At 37.1% G+C, this 27,889-nt stretch overlaps 1 protein-coding gene across 2 annotated transcripts; it reads left to right on the top strand.

The window, feature by feature from the left end:
- The first annotated feature begins 640 nt into the window (after positions 1 to 640).
- On the top strand, positions 641 to 26,664 carry slc38a9 (solute carrier family 38 member 9). Of its 2 annotated transcripts, XM_023286310.3 has the most exons (15): positions 641 to 794; positions 1,834 to 1,968; positions 5,905 to 6,034; positions 7,421 to 7,539; positions 7,639 to 7,702; positions 7,872 to 7,965; positions 10,908 to 11,078; positions 11,777 to 11,836; positions 12,012 to 12,221; positions 13,785 to 13,892; positions 16,700 to 16,806; positions 17,293 to 17,406; positions 20,649 to 20,797; positions 22,206 to 22,295; positions 25,583 to 26,664. In XM_023286310.3, the coding sequence occupies exons 2-15, from the start codon at positions 1,871 to 1,873 to the stop codon at positions 25,746 to 25,748; spliced, it is 1,680 nt and encodes a 559-aa protein (XP_023142078.2). In that variant the 5' UTR covers positions 641 to 794; positions 1,834 to 1,870; the 3' UTR covers positions 25,749 to 26,664. The 2 variants fall into 2 exon arrangements, with proteins under 2 accessions (XP_023142078.2, XP_035811366.2); XM_035955473.2 differs by lacking the exons at positions 1,834 to 1,968; positions 5,905 to 6,034 and having other exon boundaries at positions 662 to 794.
- Positions 26,665 to 27,889: the final 1,225 nt, after the last annotated feature.

The raw sequence follows: 27,889 nt of genomic DNA, 5'->3' as shown, positions 1-27,889 counted from the left end.
TGTACAAAATACTAAACATGCAGTTGTTGTGTAAATGTACTTGACCTGAGACCAAATTTTAAAAAAAGAATGCTTGAAAATATTTTTTAAAATACCAAATAAGTCTGGAGTTCCCCCTAAAATACCATTTTACTCTTGTCCCACCCCCCTGATGACTAAATTGAATCTCAAATAAAACAGTTAAAATGAAATTTAACTCTCCTTTATTGGTACTGTTTTTTCACTGATGTCTGATGTAACTCTGGAAACATCTTTTTTTAAATCAGCATAATATTTTTTTAAATAACTATTATGGATGCAACATGTGTCCTACAACATGTGAGCAGAAAACAGTGAATCACATGACACGCTGGAATTAACATAATCAGTTTTCCTAAAGAATGGGTAGAACAAAGCTTTGTCCTCTTCTGTTTTTCATATTTTCATAACATTGTCAGCCTTGATTGAATGCCTCACTCATACATGGAATAAACATGGAACCATTGATGTGAAAGCTGAGCCAACCAAGCCTTTGATAGTTTATTACCTCTTACTGATGAATATGGAGCAGAGAAATACACGGCTAACAAAGACGTTTTGAGTCCAGAAGGTGGCAGTGACGAAGCCTAAAAGCCAGCAAGCACCGTTAAACGTCACGAGAGGAAGTAAAAGCAGAAGTAGACGAGGAGGAGGAAGTAGTAGAAGAAGAAGGACAATAACAGCAACAACACAGGAGGAAGGATACACTTCAAATTGTAGTTTCACGTCCTCTGCAGTCCTACTGAGGTCCAGAGCAGTTTTGCGGATTGCAGCAGGTATGTATTTATTTTTCGTAATATTGTGTGAACTGTCCACAGCGTCGGTCAAAAGAAAGCACTTGTGAGACAGGAAGGAGCTGCTGCTGCGTTGACATTTCATTTCCAGACAACTTTGTGGTTGAAACATTTGCTGAGACAACAAAGCTGAGATGAGCCGAAGATAGAAGGAGGAACGGCTCACTGCAGACTCTCGTTTAAATGGTGTCTGTAATGTTAACACGTGTCAGTCAGCCGGTAACTCAGTTAAGTGATAGAACATGACTCGTCCCTACTGTTGCAGACTCGCTGCTTTACTTTCTCACATTTCTGACTACAGTTCACGTGAGTCTTCCGCCAGTCTGTGTTTATAGAGTCAGACTCCTGTAAACATCCAGTCTGAAAATAATGATAGATTTAGGTGTATACATCAGACAGTCTCTGCATTTTGACTTGTGCAGAAGCTGCAGGTGTTCCTCATATGTGAGGAAGTAGGCAGACCTCATTGTTTTCGGTGTCTGTGAGTCAGCAGCTCTGTTTTATTCAACATTCACGATGTTGATGCTTCCATGGTCATTTCAGCCTCACCCCTTATGTTTGGACCTAGTTCTGTAGGTGTCCCTGAGCAATGCACCCAAGGTTTTAACTGGGTCTTTGTCAGGATAAAATGCTAGATAACAACATCAATGATAACCATGATATTTAGACAATGAAATATTGATTTCATGCTAATAATACACATATGATGGAGTCGTAAATCCCCACTGTTCCTACACCTTTATTTTTAGTGAAATTTATTCATCAAACGTGAGATAAAACACACAATAAGCAAAGTTAAAAGTGAATTTGAGTGTTCTTTTAAATTTTCTATAGATATCAAAAACAGTATTGCCATTGTAAATAGTTTTGGCCACAATAGGCAGGTAGACTTAATCGTACATCTAAATAAGGACAGAAGAAAAACAAAAGGGGAAAACACAGTGTGTGTAGCACAGTGTTTTAATGTTTTATGGTTGCTGTGGTTGCAGCTGATCAAATTTTACAATATATTTCCTCACAGTCAGGTGATGAGAGTCTAGCTGAACGTCAGCGGAATAATGGAGGACGACTGCAGGCCTCTGCTGAGCTCAGAGCAGACTGGAGAGAGCTACTCACACAGGGGCTCTGTAGATTCTCTGGACGTCAAGGTTAAAAGGTAGATTACTCTGAAACACTACACCAGACGATTTGTGGTATTTACCAGCACTGCTCTCATCTGCACATGACAGAGGATAAGTCCCTCCTGTCAGATTTTGCGGCCTTGCACACAGGTTCCTGTTGTTCATTTACCAACATGACAGAGTTCTTTGCAGTTCTGTGTTTCTACCGGCACCCTCTAGCTAAGACTATGCTCACTGTCGTTGCCTTTGTACACAGCAGCATACGCTACAAGTGATTCTTTACTGCGGCTGTGCAGTGGGCTTTGGCGTAGTTTTGGCTGGTCATGCACCTCTCAGTGGAACCTTTTGTCCACTTATGTTGGGTTTGTGACAGCAGTGGTTTCTTGGTTTTAAAAATCATGCCCATGATATTTAAAATGTTACATTGGGATAAAGTGGAGTGGTACACAGGTGTTTAATTTGTCTCAGATTGGTCCATGGGTGTCACAGCTGAAACACATGATGTGACTTTGCTGCAAAGCAATATTGAAACGTTCTGAGAACATTAAAAAAAAAAGATTCTCTGGTGTGATGTAGCTAAGGTGATTTCCCTCATACTTTTTTTCTTTGTTGTCTTCTTGTTTTTGTCTTGTTGAGGTATTGAGCTCCCACATCTGTTCCGTTTCTATGTTTTATATAGGGCTGTTTTAACTCGTAAGAATTGGTTTTCATGCAGCTGCAAATATTTCTGTAATAATTAAAAATGAAGATGAAAATTCACCACTTGCCTGTTAGCAACCCTGATAGCCTTTCCAGTGGTGTAGTTAATATTTTTCTCAGCATCAACACCTATCATTTAGGAGAAGACTGCAGTGAGTCAAGTACAACCTTAAAGGTTAGGACACTTCATTGACGACACAGTTTCATGTGTCTCCAGTAATATTGTTTTTTATGGTGCTTCCACGTAAAATATTAACAATTTTTTGTATTGCACTTATCGAAAACAAGTTACAAAGTGCTTTACAATGAAACAAATGTTGAATTAGACGTATAATGAAAACAAATTTAAACAAATAAATTAAATTCCAAGCATGCAATATAGATAACATAGCTTACTCAAGTCAAGAAAATATTTTTTATACCATGCATTTCAGACAATGCACCAAAGTGGTTTTCAGTAAAACAGATTGTAATTGGTGTTACATAAGTAACCTGTAAATGTTGAGGTTATATGCCCCTTTAGTGTTATTTATTGTGTCATTTTACCTGAGAAATTTACATAGTATGTAGTAAACGCCACATAAATTATATAAAAGCTACTTTACCCAACTATTACACGTATCAAGGCTAACCCTACAATATTATCAGTCCACAAAGCATTTTGTCAACACTGCTGTGGAGTACCAGTATGCTCTTGCAGCCTTCAGGCGTGCAGCAATGCCTTTTAGTAAGCAGTGACTTCCTCGTTGGTGTCCTGCCATAGACATTCTGCTTGTTCAGTGTTTTATGTACTGTAGACTCATGAACACAGATGTTAGTCAGTTCCAATGACGCCTTCAAATCTTTGGCTGTCACTCGGGGTTGTTTCTTTACCTCATTAATGAGTCTTCGTTGTGCTCTTGGGGTCATTGTGACTGGGCGCCCCCTTCTTGGTAAAGTAGCCACAGTCCCAAAGTGTCTCCATTTGTAGATTGTTTGCCTAACTGTACACTGGTGAATTTCTACAGGCTTTGAAATTCCTTTATGACCCTTTCTAGCTTTATGTAAATCAACAGTTCTTGATTCTAGATCCTCTCAAAGCTCTTTTGCGAGGCATGGTTCACACAAGCGTATTGTTCTTGTGTGGAGCAAATTCTAAAAGTTTGAGTGGTTTTTATCCCTCAGAGTAGCTCTAGTCCACACCTCCAAATTCATTTCTTAGCAACACCTGACTCTAATTAGCTTTTTTGAGGTCATTAATTCAAGGGTTCACATATTTTTTCCACTAGGACTATGAGACTTTTGTGGTTGTTCTCAATAAAGACATGAAAGATCAGAATTTGTTTGTGTATTTATTTTAGGCACATTATATTTGTCAATACTCATGACTTACATGAAGATCAGGTCGCATTTTATGACAAAACAATAAGATAAGAGATAAGATAATCCTTTATTTCTCCCCACGCCAGGGGAAATTCACATTGTTACAGCAGCTTATGTAGCAATAAACTTAGTAATAGTAATAAAATAATAGTAAAATAGTAGTAATAATATTTACAATATGTACAGGGATGAGAAATGAGAATGGAAAAAATAAGTTTAAAAAGTGCAAAGATGTAGCGGTGCAAGAAATGCTGTACAAATTTTATGGTTTGGGCTGATATGAGTCCATGCAGAAAACCATGAAATTCCAAAAGGTTGACATACTTTTTCTTGCCACTGTATATGAGATGAACCAGCCCAGAGCTACATCACTGATGTCAGCATTGTTTTTCAGATGACTGATTACATTATGGTATGCTGTGTCAAAGGCTGAACGATGGTTAGGGAGAATTAAAACAGAATACAGATCAGAGTCCCAGGCAAGCAGCAAATCATAGGAGACGTTGACAAGTGCAGTCTCCAGCTATATAGGGAGCAAAAGCCAGATTCGATTTTTAAAAAAATCTGATTGGCAGTCATAAAAGAAATCAATTGGATTGGATACTATCTTTTTCTAAAATCTTAGATAAAAATGGCTGCTTAGAGATGGGTCTAAAATTTCTCACAACAGAGGGATCTAGAGAGGGCTTCTTTAATAGTGGATGAACAGCGGCATGTTTGGAACAGGAAGGGGAAATTCTAGTGACAGGAGAGCAGTTAATAGCTAAAATATGAGAAACCCAGCTTTTAATGAATGCATGAAGTCACATCACTGTCAAGCTATTGATGAGTGTCTGCTACTTTGGTAATAGCTTAGAACATGAGATGTTTCAGAGAAGCAACGTAGGTGGTCAGATGTGACTATGAGCCAGGTGCTTCACATTTTTAGGTCAGTTTAATAGAATCTAAAAGTTTGATCAAATTTGAAGCAGAGGCTGTACATGTACATTGTGAGGTGGTTTATTAAAAACAACATCATATATTGCTGCTGTAGACAGTAAAGTAACATTTTTGTGTTCATAATTGTACAGTTTACACATGTATTACATATAAAAATCTATAAATTACACATAATATTGCTGTAGAATTTAGTATTTATTGCATTTAGAATGTCTTGGCAAAAACACTGAGGCTATTTGTGTATTTTGTGCCCATGGAGTTTGTTGATCAGCATTGTACAGGTCATTACAGTAGGTTAACTCTACTAAGTGTGGATGGACCATGGTCAGCTGAGCTGACCTAGACTTTGCATAGCTTTCTTTGCTGACAGTGTTTGCTAGATAATCAACAAAGTACTTGCTATGAGCTTGGCTTCTAGGAATTCGTTTGACATACAAATACTTACATGTTAGTTATGTGAGCAGTTATGTGTGAGTTTTGCACCACCCTAGCATCATTCCCTACTGCATTAGCAGTTTCACTGAATTTTAATTCAGTTAGGTATTTCACAGAGACCAACTACCTTTCTAGAAAATAAACTATCGAAAACACTTACCTTACAGCAAGTCACATGCACATGTATGTCTGTTTTAACGTGTGAAATTCTTAATTCAAGACATGTGCGGTCTTGTTGCTGTATTTGTGCTGTATAGTTCATAACTATGAATGCTGTTAACTACTTAAACCTGCAATCTCTAATTTACATTTGGTTTCCACGACCCATGATGACATAAATAGATCATTTATTTTGTTTTGCTAACTCTCAGAACCCCAAAAAAGAGATTCAATTTTAAATAAGATAGAGACATGCTGCATGTTTGGTTTTTTGGCATTTTTATATGTTGTTTGATTTAAACAATCAAATTAATTTAAAAAAGGTTTTATAAATGGAATATACTCAAAATGACATGATTTTTATCTTCTTGTTTTAGACCTTTCCATGTGGAGCCCAGAAATATTGTAGATGATGACCCACAGGAGAGAGTGTCTGCAGAGGCTGCCATCCTCAACAGCAGAGTCCATTACTATGGCAGACTAACAGGCTCTTCTGACAGACTGTTGGTGGGTCTAGTCTCAGTTAGTTGTTATAGCCATGGATGCATTATCATTGCTATAGTTCCTGGCCACATATTTACTAAGTACCTGTACCAAACAACAAACAACAGATAGCGACATAAAACCCAGACACATGTATTAACTTGTGTTGCAAATGTGATCAGTTGATTACTGTATTTTGAATTGCTACATTAAGCACATTTTACTTATGTTTGTTGTATTTTTAGTTGTTTGCAAAAGTTACACCTTTTGCTGATTTCTGAAATGATCAGCTAACACATCAAAAAAGTTAGCCTTTCCTCAATTGTCAGCACATTGTTACTTTATACTTCATGATTTTTTAAATAGGAAAAAAATCATTTTAATGTGTTCACAAATTTAGGCCATTTTTATTAGTATATAATTGTAGAGCTCATAAATTCTCCAATTTTGTTGTAATACTCAACTACTGACCAAGATCTGAAAATGAAGCTAGCTGATACCTAAAGTACGGAAAGGCTGTAAGAATCACCAGATTGCGTTTTTTTCCAGTCTAAGATGTTATTACAAATGACTGTAAGAGATAATGGTGGAAATGAAGACAAGACCAGGAAGAGCAAGAAAATTATAAAATAAAACTGCACATCTGCTAGCTGCTTGACTCCATGACTGCAAAAAAGCTGCAGGATTTTTTAATGACACTGGGGTGATGGTTTACCATTTCATCGTGCAGCACGGATGCACAAATAGTGACGCAAACCTTACCTTCTGTCTGACACAAAAGGCAAAATCTAGAAAAGCTGAATTGGTTTTGGAAAACAAATACTGTGGAAACACGAGATTGATTGTGAGGATTTTTTTTTTTAATGTGCAATTCTGTTATTTAATTAAAAAATACAGTAGCCTACAAAAACTCTCTCTTCATAAAAAAAAAAAAAAAATTGGTAATTTACTAATAAAGCCTAGTTTGCAAATATACTGGGAACACCCATTTGAGTAAATACTGCCCACATCTCTGTTTAACCACTGACCGTGGAAGAATGTTATACCAAAAGCTGTTCAATGTCTTTCAGATAATGCTGTATGGGGAGAGTAGTGTCCTTGTTTGTCATGGTTATTATTATTATTATTATTATTGTTATTATTATTGTTATTATTATTATTATTATTATTATTATTATTATTATTATTATTATTATTATTATTATTGTTGTTGTTGTTGTTGTTGTTGTAATAATTATAATGATAATATACTTTTTTGCTCCTAATTGGACAACGTATTTGTGATTTTGTATATTTTATTTTAATTAGATCTTTGTCAGGTCAATGGGCAGTCTATATTATATATTAGCTCATACATTGTGGGTTTTTTTGTTTGGTGTGTGTCTGTGTGTGTGTCTGCGTGTGTTCCAGAGTCCTCCAGACCATGTGATTCCTCGGCCAGAGGAGATCTACATCTACAGTCCACTGGGGACAGCTTTTAAGGTTGCAGGCAGCGACCATGCCTCTAAAAATCCCAGCATCGTTACAATGTAAGCGCTGCCAGCATCTGTCAAATCGTCACCCTGAACTTCATGCTTAAGTGAATGTGCTTAACTGCTTTGATCTCCTTTGCTTTTCTCTCCTCACAGATTTGCTATATGGAACACAATGATGGGCACGTCTATACTTAGCATACCTTGGGGCATTAAGCAGGTGTTTTGCTTTATTTTGTACACTTCATGATCGCTCCTCATCTTGTTGAGAGCCACATCTAAACCAACTAGTCTTGTGCTGACCTCAGTTATGCTGAAATTAAATGTTAAATTTGACCTACAGGACGAAAGCTGAAAGTAAATAGTAAGTGTTGACTTTATTTCTTCAGGCTGGTTTCACTCTGGGGGTCGTCATCCTCATTTTCACAGGCCTGCTGATGTTGTACTGTTGTTACATCGTCCTCAAATCACCAAAGGCAATATGTAAGTCTGCAACATTTTGGTTGATATTTATGTATCTTAATGGGGGATAAATGATCCTAATTGACAATAAACTACATTCATTTTTTATTCTCTGAAACTACATTTTGTGTTCCCAGTCCAAATCAACTTGTTGTAATAATTTTTATAGAATATGTGCCATTTTCTTGAGTTACGTATTATATAGTATTACTGTATTTTTCTGAGATGTTTTTTGTCTTTAGTCTTTTATGTAATTTTTAATTTACTTTTTATTCTTCTATCTATCTATCTATCTATCTATCTATCTATCTATCTATCTATCTATCTATCTATCTATCTATCTATCTATCTATCTATCTATCTATCTATCTATCTATCTATCTATCTATCTATCTATCTATCTATCTATCTATCTATCTATCTATCTATCTATCTATCTATCTATTTGCAAAAAAGTTTTTTTGGTTTGTTTTTCTAATATCACCCCTTAAACAGTTCATGTGTTTTTTTTGTTTTGAAACAAAATGAATTGTATATAATTCAATGATTCAAAAAATACATACATTTTTACTCGCTCAGTATACAGACCATAGGAAATGGGATCTAGGAATATCAATATTCAGGGAAAATGATACAGTCCATGCACAGAAAGACAGCTGCTATTTGAGATGTATTTTATTTATGGATGCCTCCACCCTCAACCTATGGTAATGTAACAAGGTTGTAAAGTACAAATTTTTCTTGCAATGGTGTACCTTATATTAATTGATGGAGTTTGCCTACTAACTTAAAGTAGTAAGTTGATTTGTTGTACGTAATTAGTACCTATTGTCTGTAGGGATGTGTACCAAGCTGTGGTATTAAATGAGCCCCATAGCAAAATTTTTAAAAAATACTGGAAGATCGATAAGCTCCGACGTTAACGGTTCAGCTATTGCTATGATGCACTTTTGCTTTCCACATCCAAAATGGAATTACAGACTCCGACAGATAAGTCGTTTGCATGTCAGAGCAGAAACATGAAAAATCTGTCCAAACTTTCAGTACATGTTCATCACATTGTCAGGAAAATTCTTTAGTGGATTCCTGACTTCTCCAAATTAATACTCAGTCGTCTCTCAAGTCAAAGCAAAATTTTACTTGCGCAAGGAACCAACATGAACAGAGCAAAGTCTGAACAAGTGACTGGGGAAGGTGAAAAATAGCATAGTTTTTAAACAGGCACATAAGCATGAGTTGCACATCTTGGTATGTGTTATCTCTAGTTGGCTACAGGCAGGTGGTTAGAACTGGTTTCTTATCCTACAAGTTCCTGTGTGAGCAGCTTGTGTCCTTGTTCCTCTTTTAGCACACATCACACTGTATTACGATGAATAAGAACATTCAATCAGCAAATACAACAATTTTCATAACACACATACAGAGAAACGCTCAATTTGACTGATGAGCTTGTAGTTCATCCTAACCAGGTATTTTTTGTTGACTAGTAGCCCATCAGCGGAGTTAATTACATTACATGAACATTAACGTACATTATGCATACATACATTTGTTTAACGGTCTGCATTGATAAATTCGGTCTGACAAACTCTGTCTTACTTTACTTTCTCTGTTTCTCTGACTGAATGTTGGTGTTTGTGGTAGAAGAAGTACTTCAGCTGTTTTCTTCACTGAGCTTAAAATCACACAGTAAAAATACCATCAAAGTCCTGCATTCATTTTATACTCAAAAGTGAAGAATGAAAGAGGTGCTGACATTTACCTAATCTCTATAATGTGGGACAGTTTTATGACACACAAAACATAATGTTTTATTTTGTGAGTGCAACCTGTGATACTGTCCACATTAGTGTCTATACAAATGCTAATTTAAATACAGTATGTATGAGGAAATAGAACAATCTTTATTCTGTTCTTAATTAGTTTAGTTTATTTCTATTTAAAAACAAAGCAAACAAAAACAATCACAAAGTACGGATACTTTGTGATTGTTTTTGTTTTCTTCACTGAACTGAAACCTAATTATGGTCTGAATATTGATGACAATAACCTTGATTAGCAGTTTGGCCATAATCACGTTGTCCTACTCACCATGCAAACGATTTTTTGCTCGTCCACTTGTATCCAACTGTTTTGGCATCCTTTTGACCCTCATTGTTATCTTCTTCACTTTAATGGGCAGCTGTTATGCTTCTTATGCAGTGGAGTGAACTCCACCTCAGTCTAAATGGAAATTGTCAACTCTCAGTCAGTGTCTGAGCCACATGTGAGCTTTTTGTTCACAAACATCACAGAGCTGCCCAAGAAACATTTAGTAGCCAAGTGTCAATCCCTGTTTTCAATACTCATAAAAACCTAGTGGAGTTCTTATCCTGACACTTGGTCCTTTAGTTTAGTATCCATTATTTTATTTTAGATTGAATGTGCTGCAACACAAAGTCTGACTAAAAATGTCTGTCTGTCCAAATACTGGACTGTAAATGTTGTAAATACATAAACAAATGTGAACTCCATTTTACAGAAAGCAAAGAGTCAACGTGGGAGGAGCTGCAGAGAGCAGACATAATTTTCTTGCTTCAAAATTCACATTCCATTGCTTTCTGTAATGATAAATCCACTATTCTCCAACAAGAAGTGATTTCTCTGTCCTGCTTGATAAAATGCTCTAATAATATGCAGTAACTAGATGTAGTTGTTGCCTAGCACTTATTGCTATCTTAATCAAAGTAAGCTGTCATTATGACAGCAAGTAAGAAACAAATCCAAACAGTAACAGATTAAACAAATGTAAACTGCTGCATGTATTAAAAGGATCAGCAACTGAATTTTATCTCATACATTGTGTGTTTCTCAGTGCAATGAATTTCGCAAATCCTCTTGAAATTATGTGATCTTGTCTTTGACTTTTTTTCCCCTGAGAATTAGATAATAATTGCTATAGTTACTGTCTGTGTTCTGCCCAGCCTGCGTGGACACATCCAACTGGGAGTTCCCTGATGTTTGTAGGCACTACTTTGGAAAGTTTGGTCAGTGGTCCAGCTTGGTTTTCTCAATGGTGTCACTTATTGGAGCCATGGTGGTCTACTGGGTCCTCATGTCCAACTTCCTCTACAACACTGGACAGTTTATCTACAGTAAGTCACAATGCTGTTGTCAGTAAAAGAAAGCAAGTATCACATACATTTGTAGTCCTGTTTGGTGGATTGTTTAAACAAAGACAATTTAGGCAACACACATTTAAAACACTTTCCACACTCCTCCAGCTGTGCTATGGATAATTCTATGCTTTCTTCGTTAAATGACCCAACAAAGTTCACCTTGGAATTTCTGTGTTTCATTTACACAATTGCCTAATGAGCATTAAATTCCAAGGGCCATGTGTTCACCACTAATAACTGTTTTCGCATTAACCGTTACAACACTTACAACAGCATTCAAATTCACACTACCAGAAATCATAATACCTGTCAAGGCAAGACATAATGAGAGTATCTTTGGATATTTGCACAAGAGACATTTGCATTATTGCATTTGGATTGGATAGCATTCACTAGTTGTAGTCTGGTTTACTTGTATATTTATTTTAACTGTTTTGCAAATCTGTATAGTGTAACTATACATCACGACTGAAGTTTTTCAGAGCTCACTAATTACATTTTCAAATACTTTTGAAAAAGCAACTTAATAGCATTATTGAGGTAATTGATGAAAACATCTGGTTATAGATTATGGTAATTTTGTGCAGAGAAATGGAAAGGGATTGTTGGTTGTATCTCTAAACTTGCAAGACAAGGTTTTTCTTTGAGCTGATGGCTTCTCTTCCTGTCTGTAGACTATGCTCACAATGTCAACGTGTCAGACTCAGAATTTGGAACCAACGGCTCAGATAAAGGTAAGTCGCTCACACAGTGCAACTTTCTTTTATCATAGATAGAAATTATGTAGTTGTTTTGTAAAGAACTACATAATTCTTTATGGGCAGTTAGATACATAGTGGCTATTACTATCCAAGTAAGAAGAAGAAGAATTATCTGTGAATGGTAATGCTTTGTTGGTTTGTTCACCAGTCATCTGTCCATACCCAAACACTGACCCTGGAAGGAATGATACCATGAACGTACTTTATCTCGGCAGCAGTGGAAATGATACCTCTGATGGCAACTCTTTTGAACACTATTGGAGTAAAACCAACACCGTCCCTTTATACCTCATCACTCTGCTGCTTCCATTGCTCTGCTTCCGCTCAGCTTCGTTCTTTGCAAGATTCACCTTCTTGGGTAAGATAGAATAAGCGCAACGTTAAGAATATGTCAGAAAGCTTAGGCTTGCCACAGAATATATACCATAATTTCTTTGCAACTCAGTGTGTCACAGTATAAGCACACATCAGCACTAGGTGCCTGTCATGGTCTCTGAATGAATTTTAGCTAACTTGCATTCATTGATTTTTAGCAGCTCTATATTTGCCACTGTGTTGAATTAATAACAGAAATACACTTCAGCTCAGAAAACCCTAATATCTGACTGCAGGTACATGAAGTAACCAAATAACTGAAACAGCTAGCATGTCAAGGACAAATGTTTTGTAAATGCTCTTTAGAGTGGGCTTAGTGAAAACTAAGACTTGAGGGAAGGAGTTTGCTTCCAGAAATTGAGATTACTCTATGAACCTAAGCTGGTATCTGGCAGTCACTCAGAATTTCACTTCTCCTGCACTGATACACTTACTGAACAGGCCTATTAAACATTTGCTAAGTAAACAACCTCCACAAAACTTTAGACATTTAAAACACTGACTTGCAATAAACAGCAATTATGCAATAAATATATTACATAATCCTTTCTAATTTCTCATGTCATGATTTGGACTTTGGTCATTTAAAAATGAGGTTTTCATATATGTTGCACATAGTCTTGGCATGTATTAAAATCAGTCCCTCAATGCTTAAACCCCTAAAACATCAGCTCTATGTATGAAGTTATTTAGAAGTTGAAAATAATCTGTTCCTGCCTTAAAATGATTTAGATGAACTCTACACTGTTACCTCCACTGGGATTTGTAGATGTGTGAATCTCTGCCCCCTGCTTCTTTCTCCATGCAGCCTCTCCCCACTCACTGTAATAATGCACTATACCACACAAAGACAAGCTATATTATTGGAGTAATTCAGCTCATTGAGAGAATGCCAAGAGTGTGCAAAGCAGTAATTAAAGCAAAGGGTGGCTATTTTGAAAGAATCTAAAATCTAACACACTTTTTTGTTTACTACATAATTCCATATGTGTTCATTCATAGTTTTGATGCCTTCAGTGAGAATCTACAATGTAAATAGTCATGAAAATAAAGAAAAGCCATTAAATGAGAAGGTGTGTCCAAACTTTTGACTAGTAGTGTACATTCAGACACACAGACAGGCAAAGAAATGCAGTTTGATTAGACAGCCTTTAACTAACCTTAAGCTTCTAATTCTTGTACAGTGCTGGACAATTTAATAAAGCATAAAGCAAAGCATTTTATTTAGTGCATAAATCCTGTGACACTCTGTCCATAGTGCTTTATCACTCCCATCACCATAGTATTAGTGTCTATAAAGTGAATTTTGCATTTTGTATTTCTAATACACATGCATTAATATTCTTAAACTCTGTGCCATGGTGAATTGCAGCTGTGTAATGTACACATACTTAACTCAGAGAGAACATAGTCTAATTAGTTGTTGGGTAAGTCAGCTTAGAGATGAGGCTTATCTCCAAAGTTTGTTAAAACTATTATTTCTTCTGAATGTGTTGTTTGCTGTGTCACTCATTTATTGATTCTTAATTCCTTCCATCTTTTCCAGGCACCATATCAGTGGTCTATCTGATTGTGCTGGTTACTTTTAAAGCTGTCCGCCTCGGTTTCCACCTAGAGTTCCACTGGTTTGACTCAACCCAGTTCTATGTTCCAGGTAAACCTTTGTGTTTCTTTTCACAGCAGCTGAGATGAACTTTGTTGGCATACTCTAGTTAATCAATTTAAAACAGTAAGCTATATCCCATTGAAATGATCAACTCCTTCAACATTTTTGAATAAGAAAGCCTTTCATCCTATTCTCCAAGCAAGAATCAAGATGACTATAGTGTCATGTTCCATTTGATCTTCTTTGAAACTGTGCTTACAGATAAAGGTGATGTACTTGAACACAATCCCAAGGCAACTTGGCTTGTCCCACAGCATAGACAGTCGTGAACAAAAATTTACACACACTCTTAATGGCCATGTACAGTCATGAACAAAAGTTTACATACACTTGTAAATACCATGTTTAACATGGCAGTCTTGAGTTCCCAGTGACTCCTATAACTCTGAATTTCCTTTGATGGAATCATTGAAACCCATGCATCTTTGTCACAAAAAACAATCTTGCAGTTTGGTTCTTTGATAGAGTTATTATAGGTCATCTGGAAGTATGAAAAACAGCTGCTGAGTCAAGAATATACATACAGCAATGCTAATATTTGGTTAAAGCTACAGCTTAAGCAAGAGTTTATACATCATACTTTCATGTTGTTTACGCCAAATTCTGACCCCACCATCTGAATGTGACAGTTGAAATCGAGAGTCATCAGACCAGGCAACATTTTTCCAATCTTCTATTGTCCAATTTTGGTGAGCTTGTCAGTTTCCTGTTCTTAGCTGACAGGAGTGGTATGTGGTGTGGTCTTCTGCTGCTGTAGCCCATCTTCTTCAAGGTTACACATGTTGTGCCTTCAAAGATGGTATTCTGCATTTCTTGGTTGAAACGAGTGGTTATTTGAGTTACTGTTGCCTTTCTATCATCTCCAACCAGTCTGCCCATTCTCCTCTGACCTCTCACATCAACAAGGCATTTTGGTCCACACAACTGCTGCTCATTGGGTATTTTCTTTTTTTCAGACTATTCTCCGTAAACCCTAGAGATGGTTGTGCGTGAAAATCCCAGTAGATGAGCAGTTTCTGAAATACTCAGACCAGCCTGTCTGGCAGCAACAATCAAGTTCAGAGTCACTTAAACCCCCTTTCTTCCTCATTCTGATGCTCAGTTTGAACTCCAGTCAGTTGTCTTGACTATGTCTACATGCCTAAATGCACTTAGTTGTGGCCATGGGATTGGCTGGTTAGTTATTTGTCTTAAGAAGCAGTTTAAAAGTGGCCAGTGAGTGTATATTGGTGATACATATGGCATGAGTTTCAGTCCAGCCCATGTCCCACCCACTTCCATGATACAACTACCAACCTTTCTTGCTTCAGCAGCATCCAGCGTAGAGTGACTGTTCAGGTGCTGCAAGTACTAATTCTCTCAGAACCTTCCAGTCTTCCACATAGGGACCAACACCACTAGTTGCATCTCAAACCAGTAACAGTTCAGCATATAAAGGCTCACCCATCCCAGTCACCAGTTATATTATGCTAGCCCATCTGTCATTAGGAAACCGTGTACTTTGTCCAGAGCTGAGGAGCATTCGCTCTCCAGCAAAAGGGAGTCCCTGAAACTCAAATTCTTCCCCTGGTCTTGCTGTCTAGTAGCGATTCAAATGCAAAGACAGTGTGTAATTCTTAAATATGTACCTCAGATTATCTGACATCCTTTCCTTCACACACTGGTGCATGTATGGGCTGGTAGCCCAGATTAGGAACTCTCCTGTCTAGATTAAATGGGAACCCAGTGCAGCTTTATCAGTATGCCTTGATTATCCATTATCAATTTGTCAGTTTAAAAAAAAAAAAAAAAAAAAAAAAACTATAAAGTTAACAATACTGGCTTTGCGGTCCTTAAACACCCGTAATCCTATGTCCCCAATCACCTCCATCTAAGCACTGCCGGCAGCCTACTACTTATGTTTTGTGTTTGCGTGGCATTTAAACTGAAAAGCATCATGCCTACTGTCAAGCCTGGTGATGGTTGTATTATGCTCTGGAGCAGTCTTGCCACCAGTGGAACGGGTTCTTTACAGAAAGTAAATGGAATTATGAAGAAAGGTAATTACCTCCACATTCTTCAGGAAAACCTAAAATCATCATCCAGATGAATAAAAACTTAAAGACATTTATTTAGTTATTTATTTTTATTTTATTTAACACAGTATACTATCCATACCCAATGTCTGTACACTACTTAATCCTCTGTAGGGATGCAGGGGGTTGGAGTCTGTCCTAGCTGACTTAGGGTGAAGGCAGGATTCACCTGGATGACCAGGTCACCAGTCTATCATACCAATTAACCTCAGCATGTCTTTGGACTGTGGGAGGAAGCCAGAGCACTTGGTGAGAACCCATGCAGGCACAGTGAGAAGCAAACCCAAGACCTTTTAGCTGTAAGGCAACAGTGGTAACCAACTCAACACAAGGCCAGCCTACTCTATTGATCCTGCAAGGGGAATTTTTTTATTTTTTTACATAGCCCAGCTTGTTAGGAAGCTGGAATGAGAATGCAAGGTCAACCCACACTACAGCACCTCTGGAGCAGATCCAGCAGACCCAAAGCCTTATCATTATTAAGACATTATTTGTATATACCTAGGCATCATTGAAAATGGAGGTTCTCCCTCAATTTGTTCTGAGATTTTAAATATATCTATATAAATGAGTGCAGTGGATAAAAGTTTCTGATCATGGAAAGTAATGAACAATGTACCCAGAAGGGAAGCATTACTGTGGCTTAGATTTTTTTTGTTGCTGTTGTTGTTGTTTCTTTGCAGTAGCATATCTATCATTGATCTTATTTTGCTCTTTTAGAGTTCAGACTGCTCTTCCCTCAGCTGACTGGTGTCCTAACCCTGGCATTCTTCATTCACAACTGCATTATCACCCTAATGAAGAGCAACAGGCACCAAGAGAACAATGTAAGCCCTATTCACCCAAGTTCCTTACACTTTCTTACACTACACATACACTGCCAGTCTAAAATTTGGACACACCTTCTCACGCTTTTTATTTATTTCTATTATTTTCTACATTGTAGATTAATACTAAAGATTAACACTTTTTTGTTTACAACATAATGACAACTTTTATGGTTTTGATGTCTTTAGTATTAATCTACAATGTATAAAATTTGTGCGTAACACTCTTCAAATGTGGTCTTTGCGGACTTGATTCAGATACCACTGTGCAGTTTCACGAATTGTTCTTGATATTTTTCTTTGTGGATCATGTGAGTCATCATTTGTGATGACAGTGTTGATGTACAAATCAAATCAAATTAATATGGACCAAATTTATTCATGACCAACCTCCTGCTTTCATTTTTTTCCTCATGGTTTAATGACCTCAGGAAACAAAAAAAGTTAGTTGATGATTTTAAGGTAAATGTGTTTTGATGTCTTTAGGTGCGGGACCTGTCTGTGGCTTATCTTCTAGTAGGAATGACCTATCTGTATGTGGGAGTGTTGATTTTTGCTTCCTTCCCCTCACCCCCTCTCTTCAAAGACTGCATCGAACCAGTAAGATTTATACTTGAACTTTTATTCCTTTTTCTAAATTTCTTTTTTGTTTTTTACCTTTCCTTATGTTGTCATATTTTTAAAAATATTATAATAAACAATTTATTGAAAATAAATATCAACTTCCCTCATTAATATTTAAACATTTTATTCCATCATCTAATTTCCACAACAGTGCTGTGGTATGATTTTAATTATAATATAAAGCCCTGTTTAACAAATATCTGATCTGAAAAATGTTCAATCTCAAATCCAGAGCTCACAGAGATTATTTTTTATTTTGGCTTGTTGTAGCAACCCTTTACCTTCTAGGTAATCTAGAGGATTAGTGTTTTTGCTGGAGAACTTGACTTAAAACTTAAAATGGTTATGGATTCACTTCATCACTGGAGTAATACAGCTAAAATAAGCACTTGCAAATGTATTTTTGTCTAAGTGAGGCGCAAGGTAGATAACTGAAAAACAATTTATACAGACAGTAACAGTGTTAGCCATTTTATCGCTCATGCATGGTCTACAGGGCATCTTTGGCCATTGAATAAAGATCAAGAACTAATCTCTATGTATCTATTTTTTTCTATGAAAATATCCCCTTCATGTCTTAAAATGACTTCTTAACTCTACTGTGACTACTTTTTAGTTGGACTCATTCAGCCAAACGTGTTGGAACTGGAAACCAGTTATGAGGAATAATGATACTGAAAGCTTCACCTTGTCAGGTGTATTACATGGGTCTTGCAGAAGTATAGTATCAAGTTTTAGGTCAGTTTGGATGAGTATTTCTAGGGAAGAAACAAGGCTAAATATTAAAGTGCAGCTGCAACTACGGACTTAACACCATTATTGATGCTGACCATCGCAAAAAATGGCTGCACTAATTTAAGTATGGCTTTCCCTGGCGAACATGCTGCAGCTAAAAATCCTTGCCTTCAATCAGTCTTTCTTCAGATCGCAGCGACAGACAGCTCTGTCCTGCTCACTTTTTTCCTCAGCCAAGCGTGACATAGACTGTACCAATACATGGAACATGTTTTGTTCATAGTAATCACTTAAAATTACATTTCAAAATTTTTCCTCATTTCTTCCATGTAATTTCTACACCACATATTGTTGCATCATTTGTCATCTCACATGTTTTTTTTGGACTGTTTCATATTTATCGACAGTGTGTGAGTGAAAAAATGCTTAAACCAACACCGCAGGCTATTGTTAACTGCATATGACACCAGTGTTTTTCTAATTAAACATTTGACAAATATAGTCTTGAAATTATCAACATCATACCACAGCAGTGAGAAAAGTTTAATGAGCCATGTTTTTGATAATTATTATTACTGAACTGTTAGATTAATTTAGTAATAAATAGTAATATTCAGAATAATATATAAACTAGGCGTCACATTAATTGAGCAATCAATTGCCATATTAACTGATAAAAATATAATCAGTATTATAGGTTTAGCTCTAGAGTGCATTATACACAGACAGATAGTGGAGAGAGACGGTGCTGGTAATGAATAACGTGGCATCAGCTAATCTGAGTTTTAATGTTAACATTTTCTTAACGCTATGCCATCAGTGTTGAGTATGAAATAGTTTGGATGAGCTGCTGGAAAGGTGCAGAATACTCCAGGTCAAACAATCAGCTCGTGAACAGCCTCTGTAGCAGCATAAATATACACTGCCTGTGGTTATGATCTGGGCTTGGTCAGGTTCAGCAAAGTTATGTTCCCAAAGAATGAGGTCAGCTGACTACCTGAATATACTGAATGACCAGGTCTTTCCATCAGTGGAGTTCTTCTTCCCTGATGGCATGGACATGTTCCAAGATGACGATACCAGGATTCATGGGGCTCACATTGAGAATGAGTGGATCAGGGAGCATGAGACGTCATTTTCACACATGGATTTACCTCTACAGAGTCCAGACTTCAGCCCCATTGACAATCTTTGAGATGTGCTGGAGAAGACTTTGTGCAGCGATCCAACTATCCCATCATCAATATAAGATCTTGGTAGAAAATTTATGTAACTCTGGACAGAAATAAATGCTGTGACATTACAGAAGCTTATCGAAACAATGCTACAGCCAGTGTGTCGTTCTCTGAGCTGAAGGCAGTCCCGTGAAATATTAGAATGTGCAACTTCTTTTTGGACAGCCAGTGTATTTGCCTTTCATTTCAAAAGGTCTGAGCTCTGACTGATACACTCCGAAAAGGATTTTCTTTGTTTGAAGTCATTATGCAGTAAATTTACTGTTATGTTTAGGGTTATTGTCCTGCTGCATCACTCCACTTCTCTTGAGCTTCAGCCAACTTTGTCTGAAAAGATGCATTGAAAAACTTGCGAGTTAATTTTCCACTTGAAGATGAGAGCTGTACAAGCCCAGAGGCAGCAAAGCAATCCCAAATCATGACACTCTACAGTATTTCATCTTTTGGATGAAGTTTTTTCTTATTGGTATATAGTGGACTTTTTAATCATGTACATGTATAAGCCTCAACATTAAATCCACTGGCAGGTGAAGCGAATAAGACTTATCATCTCATTATAATGCAATGTTCTGCTGGGAAACTTTTGGCCCTGGCAATAATGTGGGTGTTACTTTGACACATACCACCCACCTGAGTATTGTTTCAGACCAAGCACAGATCCTCATAGCAACAGAACTCATCAACAGCAGCAGCCTCCCTTAACAAGACAGTGTGCCTCCCCACACTGCAAAAATTCCCCTGATCCTGATGCTCAATAAACGGAGGTGCCACCATGCAACCCACAATCCACAAAGGGTCTGCTGCAGTGTCCTGGTGCTAGACACCACACACATCCCCTGAGGTCCCCTGTGCATGCTCCAATGATTCAGAGCAGTTTGGCAGCACAAGGGGTACCCACACAATATTAGGCAGGTGGTATTAATGTTATGTCTGAACAAATATTAGGTACATGAGTTTAACGTTGTGGCTGATCAGTATCGGGTATGATTAGGTATTCTCTAAAAATTATAACCATTATTGAGCAATTTAACTTTTTTTGTTTACATTTCTTTGGATGCACATTTGGATGAAATGATAATCTTATACCTCTCATCTGCTGATTGGTAGATAGAGTAAGAAGTAGTTAAGGAAAATGGCTCAAAATGCTTAACATTAATTCACAATATGCTTTTACAGTGTTATTATTTACTGTGACTGCAGCTTCCCCACAGATTTTTTTGCACGGACTGCACTGCTTCTCTCTTACAGAACTTCTTGGATAACTTCCCCACCTCTGATGTGATGGTGTTTGTGGCTCGGACCTTCCTGCTTTTCCAAATGATCACAGTCTACCCTCTGCTGGGATATCTGGTGCGGGTCCAGATAATGGGTCAGATCTTTGGAAATAATTACCCCAGGTAACCTTAAATGATATTGACTTTAGTATTTATGATTAGTTTTTTCTGTATCCAAGCAGCAGAATGGTGATGATAATTTATCATTTTGACATCAGTGCGCTTTAATTTTGACAAAAATCGCGTACAGTACTGTCAGATATTAACTATGTAAAATTCAGCATGCATGACTGGAACGTGCAGATTCGTATAAAACCTCAGGCAGGCAATTTTCCACCTTAGTAAATCTAATGGAACATGCAGCCACTCTAGCTGACTAGGTCTCCTCCTTTAAATACATGCAACACAGCAAATAGTCCTATTCAAGCATCATAGTAATCCATATTACAGCAAGAACTACTCCATTAAGCAAAGAGAACAGTCCCTCGTTACATTAAGAAACATAGGTCAGTCATTTTTAAGATCTTTGCAGGTTTCGTCAAGTGCAGTCAGAGAAACCATCAACATGGTGCAGTACTTTGGAGACACAGTGTTGCCATTCATTTCATTCATTCCTATGTGCTGGAATTTGTTATTTTTACCTATTTCATGTTTCTGTGGCTATTTTCTGGGTTGCATTTTACCTATTTGTTTAATAGTTGTTTAATATATCATGTTTTATGACTGAAGGGTTTTACTAGTTCTGTGTTTTTCTGACTGTGTTCACGTGAGCGCACTAAAATATTGAATTGTGAATTACAATAATAGAAGCAGCCCTCATGAGGACCACAGCAAGAAAGGAGGTCTAAGTGTTACCTTTAAACCCTGCCCAGGATAAGGTCATTTGAGCGACTAGCCTCTAAAATTTCAAGTTCATTGCATCTCAGAATTCAGTAGTTCAGGCTCAGTTTACTTCAGAATTCCATACGTCTTACTTTTTTGTTTTTATGTCTTCATTGTTGTTGTAGAATGTATAAAATTGCAAAATTCAAACCCTTAAATGAGTAAATGTGTATTTTGATTGTTTTAGCATTGTTGTTTTTCTTTTTCTTTCTTTCTTTCGTTCTTTCTTTCTTACTTTCTTTCTTTCTTTCTTTCTTTCTTTCTTTCTTTCTTTCTTTCTTTCTCTCTTTCTTTGATGAAGCATTTAGCAGAGGCATATTTCACACGGTTTGGTAATGCGCTAAAAGAATGTAAATAAGCAACTCATTCATATGCATAAAGTAGTAATATGTAATCAGTAAAATGTTTTTCTTTCAGTGGCAAAAATATTTATTTCGATAACATTCAAAAAGCATTTGAAAGTTTTTAAAACAATCGGAATAAAAACAAAGGCAGGATAGCAATGAAAAAAAATTGGTAGAGAGAAATAACTTTTTATGCAAGTTACAAATTCAGAATAAAGATCTTACATGATTACAGGGGAACTCCAACTGTAACTTTTCAGTTAATCCTAATGCATATCAGAACTTTTAACATTATCTCTCTTCAGTTTCTTTCATGTTCTGACGCTGAATATCTTAATTGTTGGCGCTGGTGTCCTGATGGCCAAGTTTTATCCCAATATCGGATCCATTATACGGTATGTGTGTGTGTGTGTGTGTGTGTAGCTGTGCAAAATTATTTGTATATATACAGATGTCTTCCATTTGTGCATATTTGTCTCACTGAAATGTTTCAGGTCATCAACAAATTTAAATGTAAGACAAAGGACAACTCAAGGAAACACAAAATGTAGTTTTTAAAAGATGATTTTTTTTGGTTGAAGGAAAATGCTGTCCAGCTCACTTTGCCGATTGTGAAAAAGTAATTGTCCCCTTAGCTACCAATCTACCAAATGACCAAATTCATTTGGCAGTTGGGTTCAATCTCAATGATTTTGAGATTATGAAACAAAATTCCACATCCACACATGATTACTGCCAGGCTTGTTCTAAACATCACTAAATAGGACCTGTCTGGCATTGTGAAGTATCTAAAGGGTCTCAAAAAGCAGCACATCATGCCACGTTCTAGAGAGATTCAAGAGCAGATGTGAAACAAAATCACTGACATTTATCAGTGTGGAGGGTTACAAAACCATTACTGAGGCTCTGGGACTCCAGAGAACCACAGTGAGAGACAGTATCCACAAATGGAGAAAACATGGAACAGTGGTGAACCTTCACAGGAGTGGCCCAACCACCAAAATTTCTCCAAGAGCCCATTGATATCTAATCCAGGACATCACAAACGAACCCAGACGAACATCACAAGAACTGTAGACCTCACTGGCCTCAGTTAAGGTCCGTCTATGTGATTCCACAATAAGGAAGACACTGGGTGAAAATGGCACCCATGGAAGAGTTGCAAGGTGCAAACCAGTATGTTTGTGTAGATTCTCATTCATCCAGGTCATGGTAGTCTTAGGAGCTTCAGGAAAAGTCAACTGGACTTCTGTTGTAGGTTCTTGAAGAAGTGTCCCCTCTCATCCAAGAGGCTTCTTCAGTTCTTCAGAACTGTCCAATAAGTCCATAATGCAATTATGATGAGTAATGTACAACCCTGTTTTGACACTTTAAAATACTGGTATATTACAGCTGTAATTCCACTCTACACACTAGTAAAAGTTACTCATTGAGTTGTATGGAGGAAATACGTAAAGACAGTTTACATTGTACATGACTTTCTAATATCAATTGGATTGTTGAATGTTCACAATTATTTAACTTAAAGATATCTTTAATTTGGCACATTGGAATGTATCATAGTCATATTCTAGAATATTTCAACCTAGTCTACATATTGCTGGTTGAACTTTAGTTGTAGATATCTGAAACTGCTGTTTTGACTAATCTGCACTACAATGAAGATCTTGAATTTGAGTTTTGACCAGTCATAGTTTCTTTTAAGATATCCATGTGGATATTATGGATAGATAGCCTACTAAGCAAGCCCTCCGTTGCAGATAAAATGGATCCTAAAGTCATTAAACTGAAAAACTTGAGAGAAAATTGAATTAGATTTTCTCATTTTTGCTTAACTTTTGCTTAACAATGGCAGCACTCGAGCTGCATGAACTCTACTTTGTGTAACACCTGAGGAGTTATTCGAGCATGATGTGACAGTGTTTCAAAGACCTTCTTGTCATGTGAGGGATGTATGGCTTTCTCAGTCTTCATGTGCCACAGAAATGTTAGTGCTGTTGAGGTCTGGTGACTGGAGCTGTGGAATTGTGTTTGAGCTCATTATCTTGTTGCAGTATCAATCATTTTCCACAAAGATGTAAACCAGAGGATGGGGCACGCCTCTGAAGAATAGAGTGCTGCTTCTTCTTGGTCAGGATGGATTGAATTCAGTGCAGGTGTTCGACTCCAGAGTAGTAAAACACACAATTGTTGGTAGTCTGAATGTAATTATAGAATTTTTTAGGATTTTTGTCGAATCAGTACCAGTGCAACATTTGGATACACTTACTCGTTTTAGGGTTTTTCATTGTTTTTAGTATTTTTTGCAGTGTAGAACACAACAATTAAATAACACAAATTCAATCATTTGCTGAGAGGAAAAACAAAGCACAATTATGTTTCGTATTTATATTACTCAAAGTAGTCAGTGGCTGCCCTGATGACAGGTTTGCACTCTGTTTCCAGAATCTTAAGCAGCTTCATGAGCGTGTCACGTGTAACAGTTTTGTAGATCTTTAAATGCTTAATGTTTTTGTTAGTGATGTTGGGCTTTGGTGTTGATATACAACAAGTAATCCTTTTCAACTAATATAGTAATTTATATTGTAACAAAGTAAATAGAGATGACAGTCCAGCATTACTTAAATAAACAAAGATCAGTTAGTCCAGAAAATATTTCTTCAAGTGTTGTCATGAGGACCGTCCCAGAAAAGGAAGACTTTCATGAAGAGCACCCCAGAAAAATAACTTCTCATCACTCTGTCACTGTCTGTCTTGGTCAAACAACCCTTTCAGAGCCAGGACATGTCTTTTGACTCATTGTCTTGTTGAAAACAAATTATATTTCCAGTCAGCACAAACAAGATGAGATGATGTTTTAGTGCAGAATGTTATTGTGGTCATGCTTATGTTTTGACTTGAACTCTGAATAAATTACCATCACACTTGGTTCTCTGTCCCCAAAGTGGGAACCACACATGCAAATACTATTCTTTTATCCTCACAAATACATCATGGCTACAACCAAAAATCTCACATCTACACTCATCAAACCAAAGTCTGACTTTGGTCTCATGTCAATTTGATCTTGTGTCAATTCTTTCTTTTGTTTTGTGTTTTTTATTTATTTTTTTTTGTACCAAAATAATTTTCAAATTGGCCTTATTAGTCTTATAGCAGCAGTTCCTCCATGTAAGCCTGATTCACACAATCTCTTCCTGACATTGAATGTTGACACTGCTGCTTGAAGTCTGGGCAGCACTCGTGGGCTTGAATCTGCCATCCTGTTTACTGGTGATTTCTGAGGCTGTTAACTACAAATAACTTCTGAGAAGTTCTTTTTCTGGAGTGCTCTTAATGACAGTATCCCTTTTCTGGGGTGGTCCTCGTGACTACACATGAAGAAACTTCAATATTTTCTGTACTGACTGACCTTTGTGTCAGTAATGTTGGACTGTCATATCTCTTTACTTTCTTATAATATAAAGTTCTACAGTAGTTGAATAGGGCTATCTGTTGTCCTGGTCCATGGCCAGGACAGAATCTGCATTGCTCTCCTAAACCTTAGGTCGGCATAAGGTTTCAATAGAATATGAATTCTACATACAGACTTTGCATTTGATGTTATTAGTTATGTTCTTAGAATTCAAAGCTGTTTAATGCATTACTTGACATGTATGTAACTTTCTATCTCCTTTTGCAGGTTTTCTGGAGCAACATGTGGATTGGCTTTAGTGTTTGTATTTCCTACCTTAGTCCACATGATCTCCCTGAGACGCCAGGGGAGGCTCAGCTTGCCCTCAGCCCTCTTCCACAGTTTCCTGATCCTGCTGGGTGTGGCAAACCTGATTGCTCAGTTCTTCTTGTAAGAAGCGGTTCAAAGGGAATAATAGTACAAAAAAAAAAAATCAGATTGCAAACATAAAGTGTTGAATTCATATTTTGAATCATATTTTGGGTACTTTATCAAATGACCATGTAGCTCTAGCAGTGATGTACCTACAGAGAATACTGCAGCTCCTGCTTTACGGAGCTCTTTGCTGAGTTTTAGTTGTCTGTTTGGCTGTCTGGCTGAAACTTTACTGTTTTGTTTCACTCTTACCTGTCTCATAGTGCTGTTTTGGCCACAGCTGTTACCAGAGAAAAAACTCTTAAAGCCAACTGCACATTGCCTCCTCATCACAAAAAGCAGCCTAACAACACAGACTAACATACAGGCATAGTGGAGCATTTAGCAGCTAAAGGGGTAGATTTTGGCCTCAGGAGTTGGTCGAGGCCAGAGACAGGCTCAAAGAGAATAATATTGGACTTATTACCAGTCCAAGTAAATACCAATGTTGTTCTATGATTTATGGATGTTGAAATAAGCAGTTGTTCATCATTTTAGCTTGAGTGAGGGATATAATGGTGTCCACATCTTATCTTTACTGCCCCCAAGTGGTAATGAGCATCTGTTATTGCAGGTCTAAATTTGTCACATGATTTGGTAGAAGCAGATTTTCATCATCCTCATTGCTGAGACCAGATAATGCAATTGATAACAATAACGATCAGTCAATAACTTTAATTACCTGTAGCTATTTATTTTTGAAAACAGATGTCTTGTTGTTTGTGAATAAACTTTTGACTTAATCTTTTCATTTTTATGACTGGTGTTGATTTACATGTTGGACATGTTTACATGATGCCTATTTTCTAGATACTGTGCCCACTGAGTTGTATTTTACTAATGATAGAATAGACAAAGGGAATATGTACGTGCAATAAACTATATCAATCTATAAATGCTGTAGTTTCCTGTTGTATTCAGTTTATACAAGTGTGAACAATAATTCTGATTCATTGGAACATTTGTCAGTGGTGTTATCCATTGATCTCATATTATTAAAGTTTTTCTTGCTGTATTTATTGGTGGTATCTTGAACCACTGTGACATCACATAAATCAGTGATACCAAGAAACAACAGTCATCGTAAAAATGTCAGCTGTTAGTGAGTATATTATTTAATGGCCTCTATTCCACTGAAAGAAATACTGACTAGATGTTTGTGTAAAGCAGACGCTATCATATCACCATTGTGAAATTTTCACCTTGGCCTCCAAAGTCTTGGACCATTTTTATCAATTTTCCCATTGAATAACTGTTGACAGTAGAGATGGATAGGAGTGTAGGAAGAGAGGGGAAACAATAGGCAACAAAGGCATGAATCCCTGTTTCCCCGTTTCTAGAGTGGGAGTTAAGCACTTTGTATGCCTGACATCCATCCAAACCAGCTCCTCCCAACTCCAGTGTGGTTCATAATTGTGGTACTTTATATATTCATTTTAAAAAGAGGCAAAAGTTGAGAAACCTGAAACAAGATTAAATGGAAGAAGAATTTGAAATTCAACCAAGAAATCTAAATTCTAAACCTTAATTTGATAGTCCAATTGTATCCTTTACTATAGTTAACCTGTCACAACTTGACTAGTGCATCCAAGTGAAGACACAGAGGCATGAGGCTGATGGACTGGTTAATGAATCACAGAATGAACTGGAATGGGGAAGTAAGGCTGGAGAGAAACTGGACAGGCAGCAGGAAAACAAGCTAGAGCTTGTAGTGGTTGCCAGAGGCTTGGAAGTTGCGCCAAGCAGTGCAAGGGGATATGCAAAGGGAATCCAGGCAGTGATGGATCCAGGGAGCCTAGAGCAAAGTTGAGCCAAAGAGGGAGGAAGATGAGGAAATTACATGGCAGAGCAGCATGGTGCTGATGCTCCAACACGAATCTCTACTCTGGCAATCACACATAGAAGCAGACTCACAAGCAGAGAGAGATAGAGAGTAGCTGCAGGTAAAAAGAGACCGAAGAGGGAATGAGCCGGAATTGGGAAGAATGACAATACCCCTTCTACAATTCTATATCTCTACAATTTCATTTAGCACATGCTTTTATCCAAAGTGACTTACATCTGAGAGTAGATCCAACACAAGCAAGGATCTAGTCAGGAGAAAACAACCTGGATAAGTGG

Source organism: Amphiprion ocellaris, chromosome 17, assembly GCF_022539595.1.
Source record: "Amphiprion ocellaris isolate individual 3 ecotype Okinawa chromosome 17, ASM2253959v1, whole genome shotgun sequence".
Classification (NCBI taxonomy): domain Eukaryota; kingdom Metazoa; phylum Chordata; class Actinopteri; family Pomacentridae; genus Amphiprion; species Amphiprion ocellaris.
This window is presented reverse-complemented; position numbering and strand designations above follow the sequence as displayed.

Bases quoted from the DNA above. Each gene is read 5' to 3' on its own strand.
- slc38a9 (XM_023286310.3), top strand. From the start codon at position 1,871: ATGGAGGACGACTGCAGGCCTCTGCTGAGCTCAGAGCAGACTGGAGAG. The intron at 7,966-10,907 runs GTAAGTCTGCAA...TGTTCTGCCCAG, and splicing joins CAAATCACCAAAGGCAATAT to CCTGCGTGGACACATCCAAC. The intron at 22,296-25,582 runs GTATGTGTGTGT...CTCCTTTTGCAG, and splicing joins AATATCGGATCCATTATACG to GTTTTCTGGAGCAACATGTG.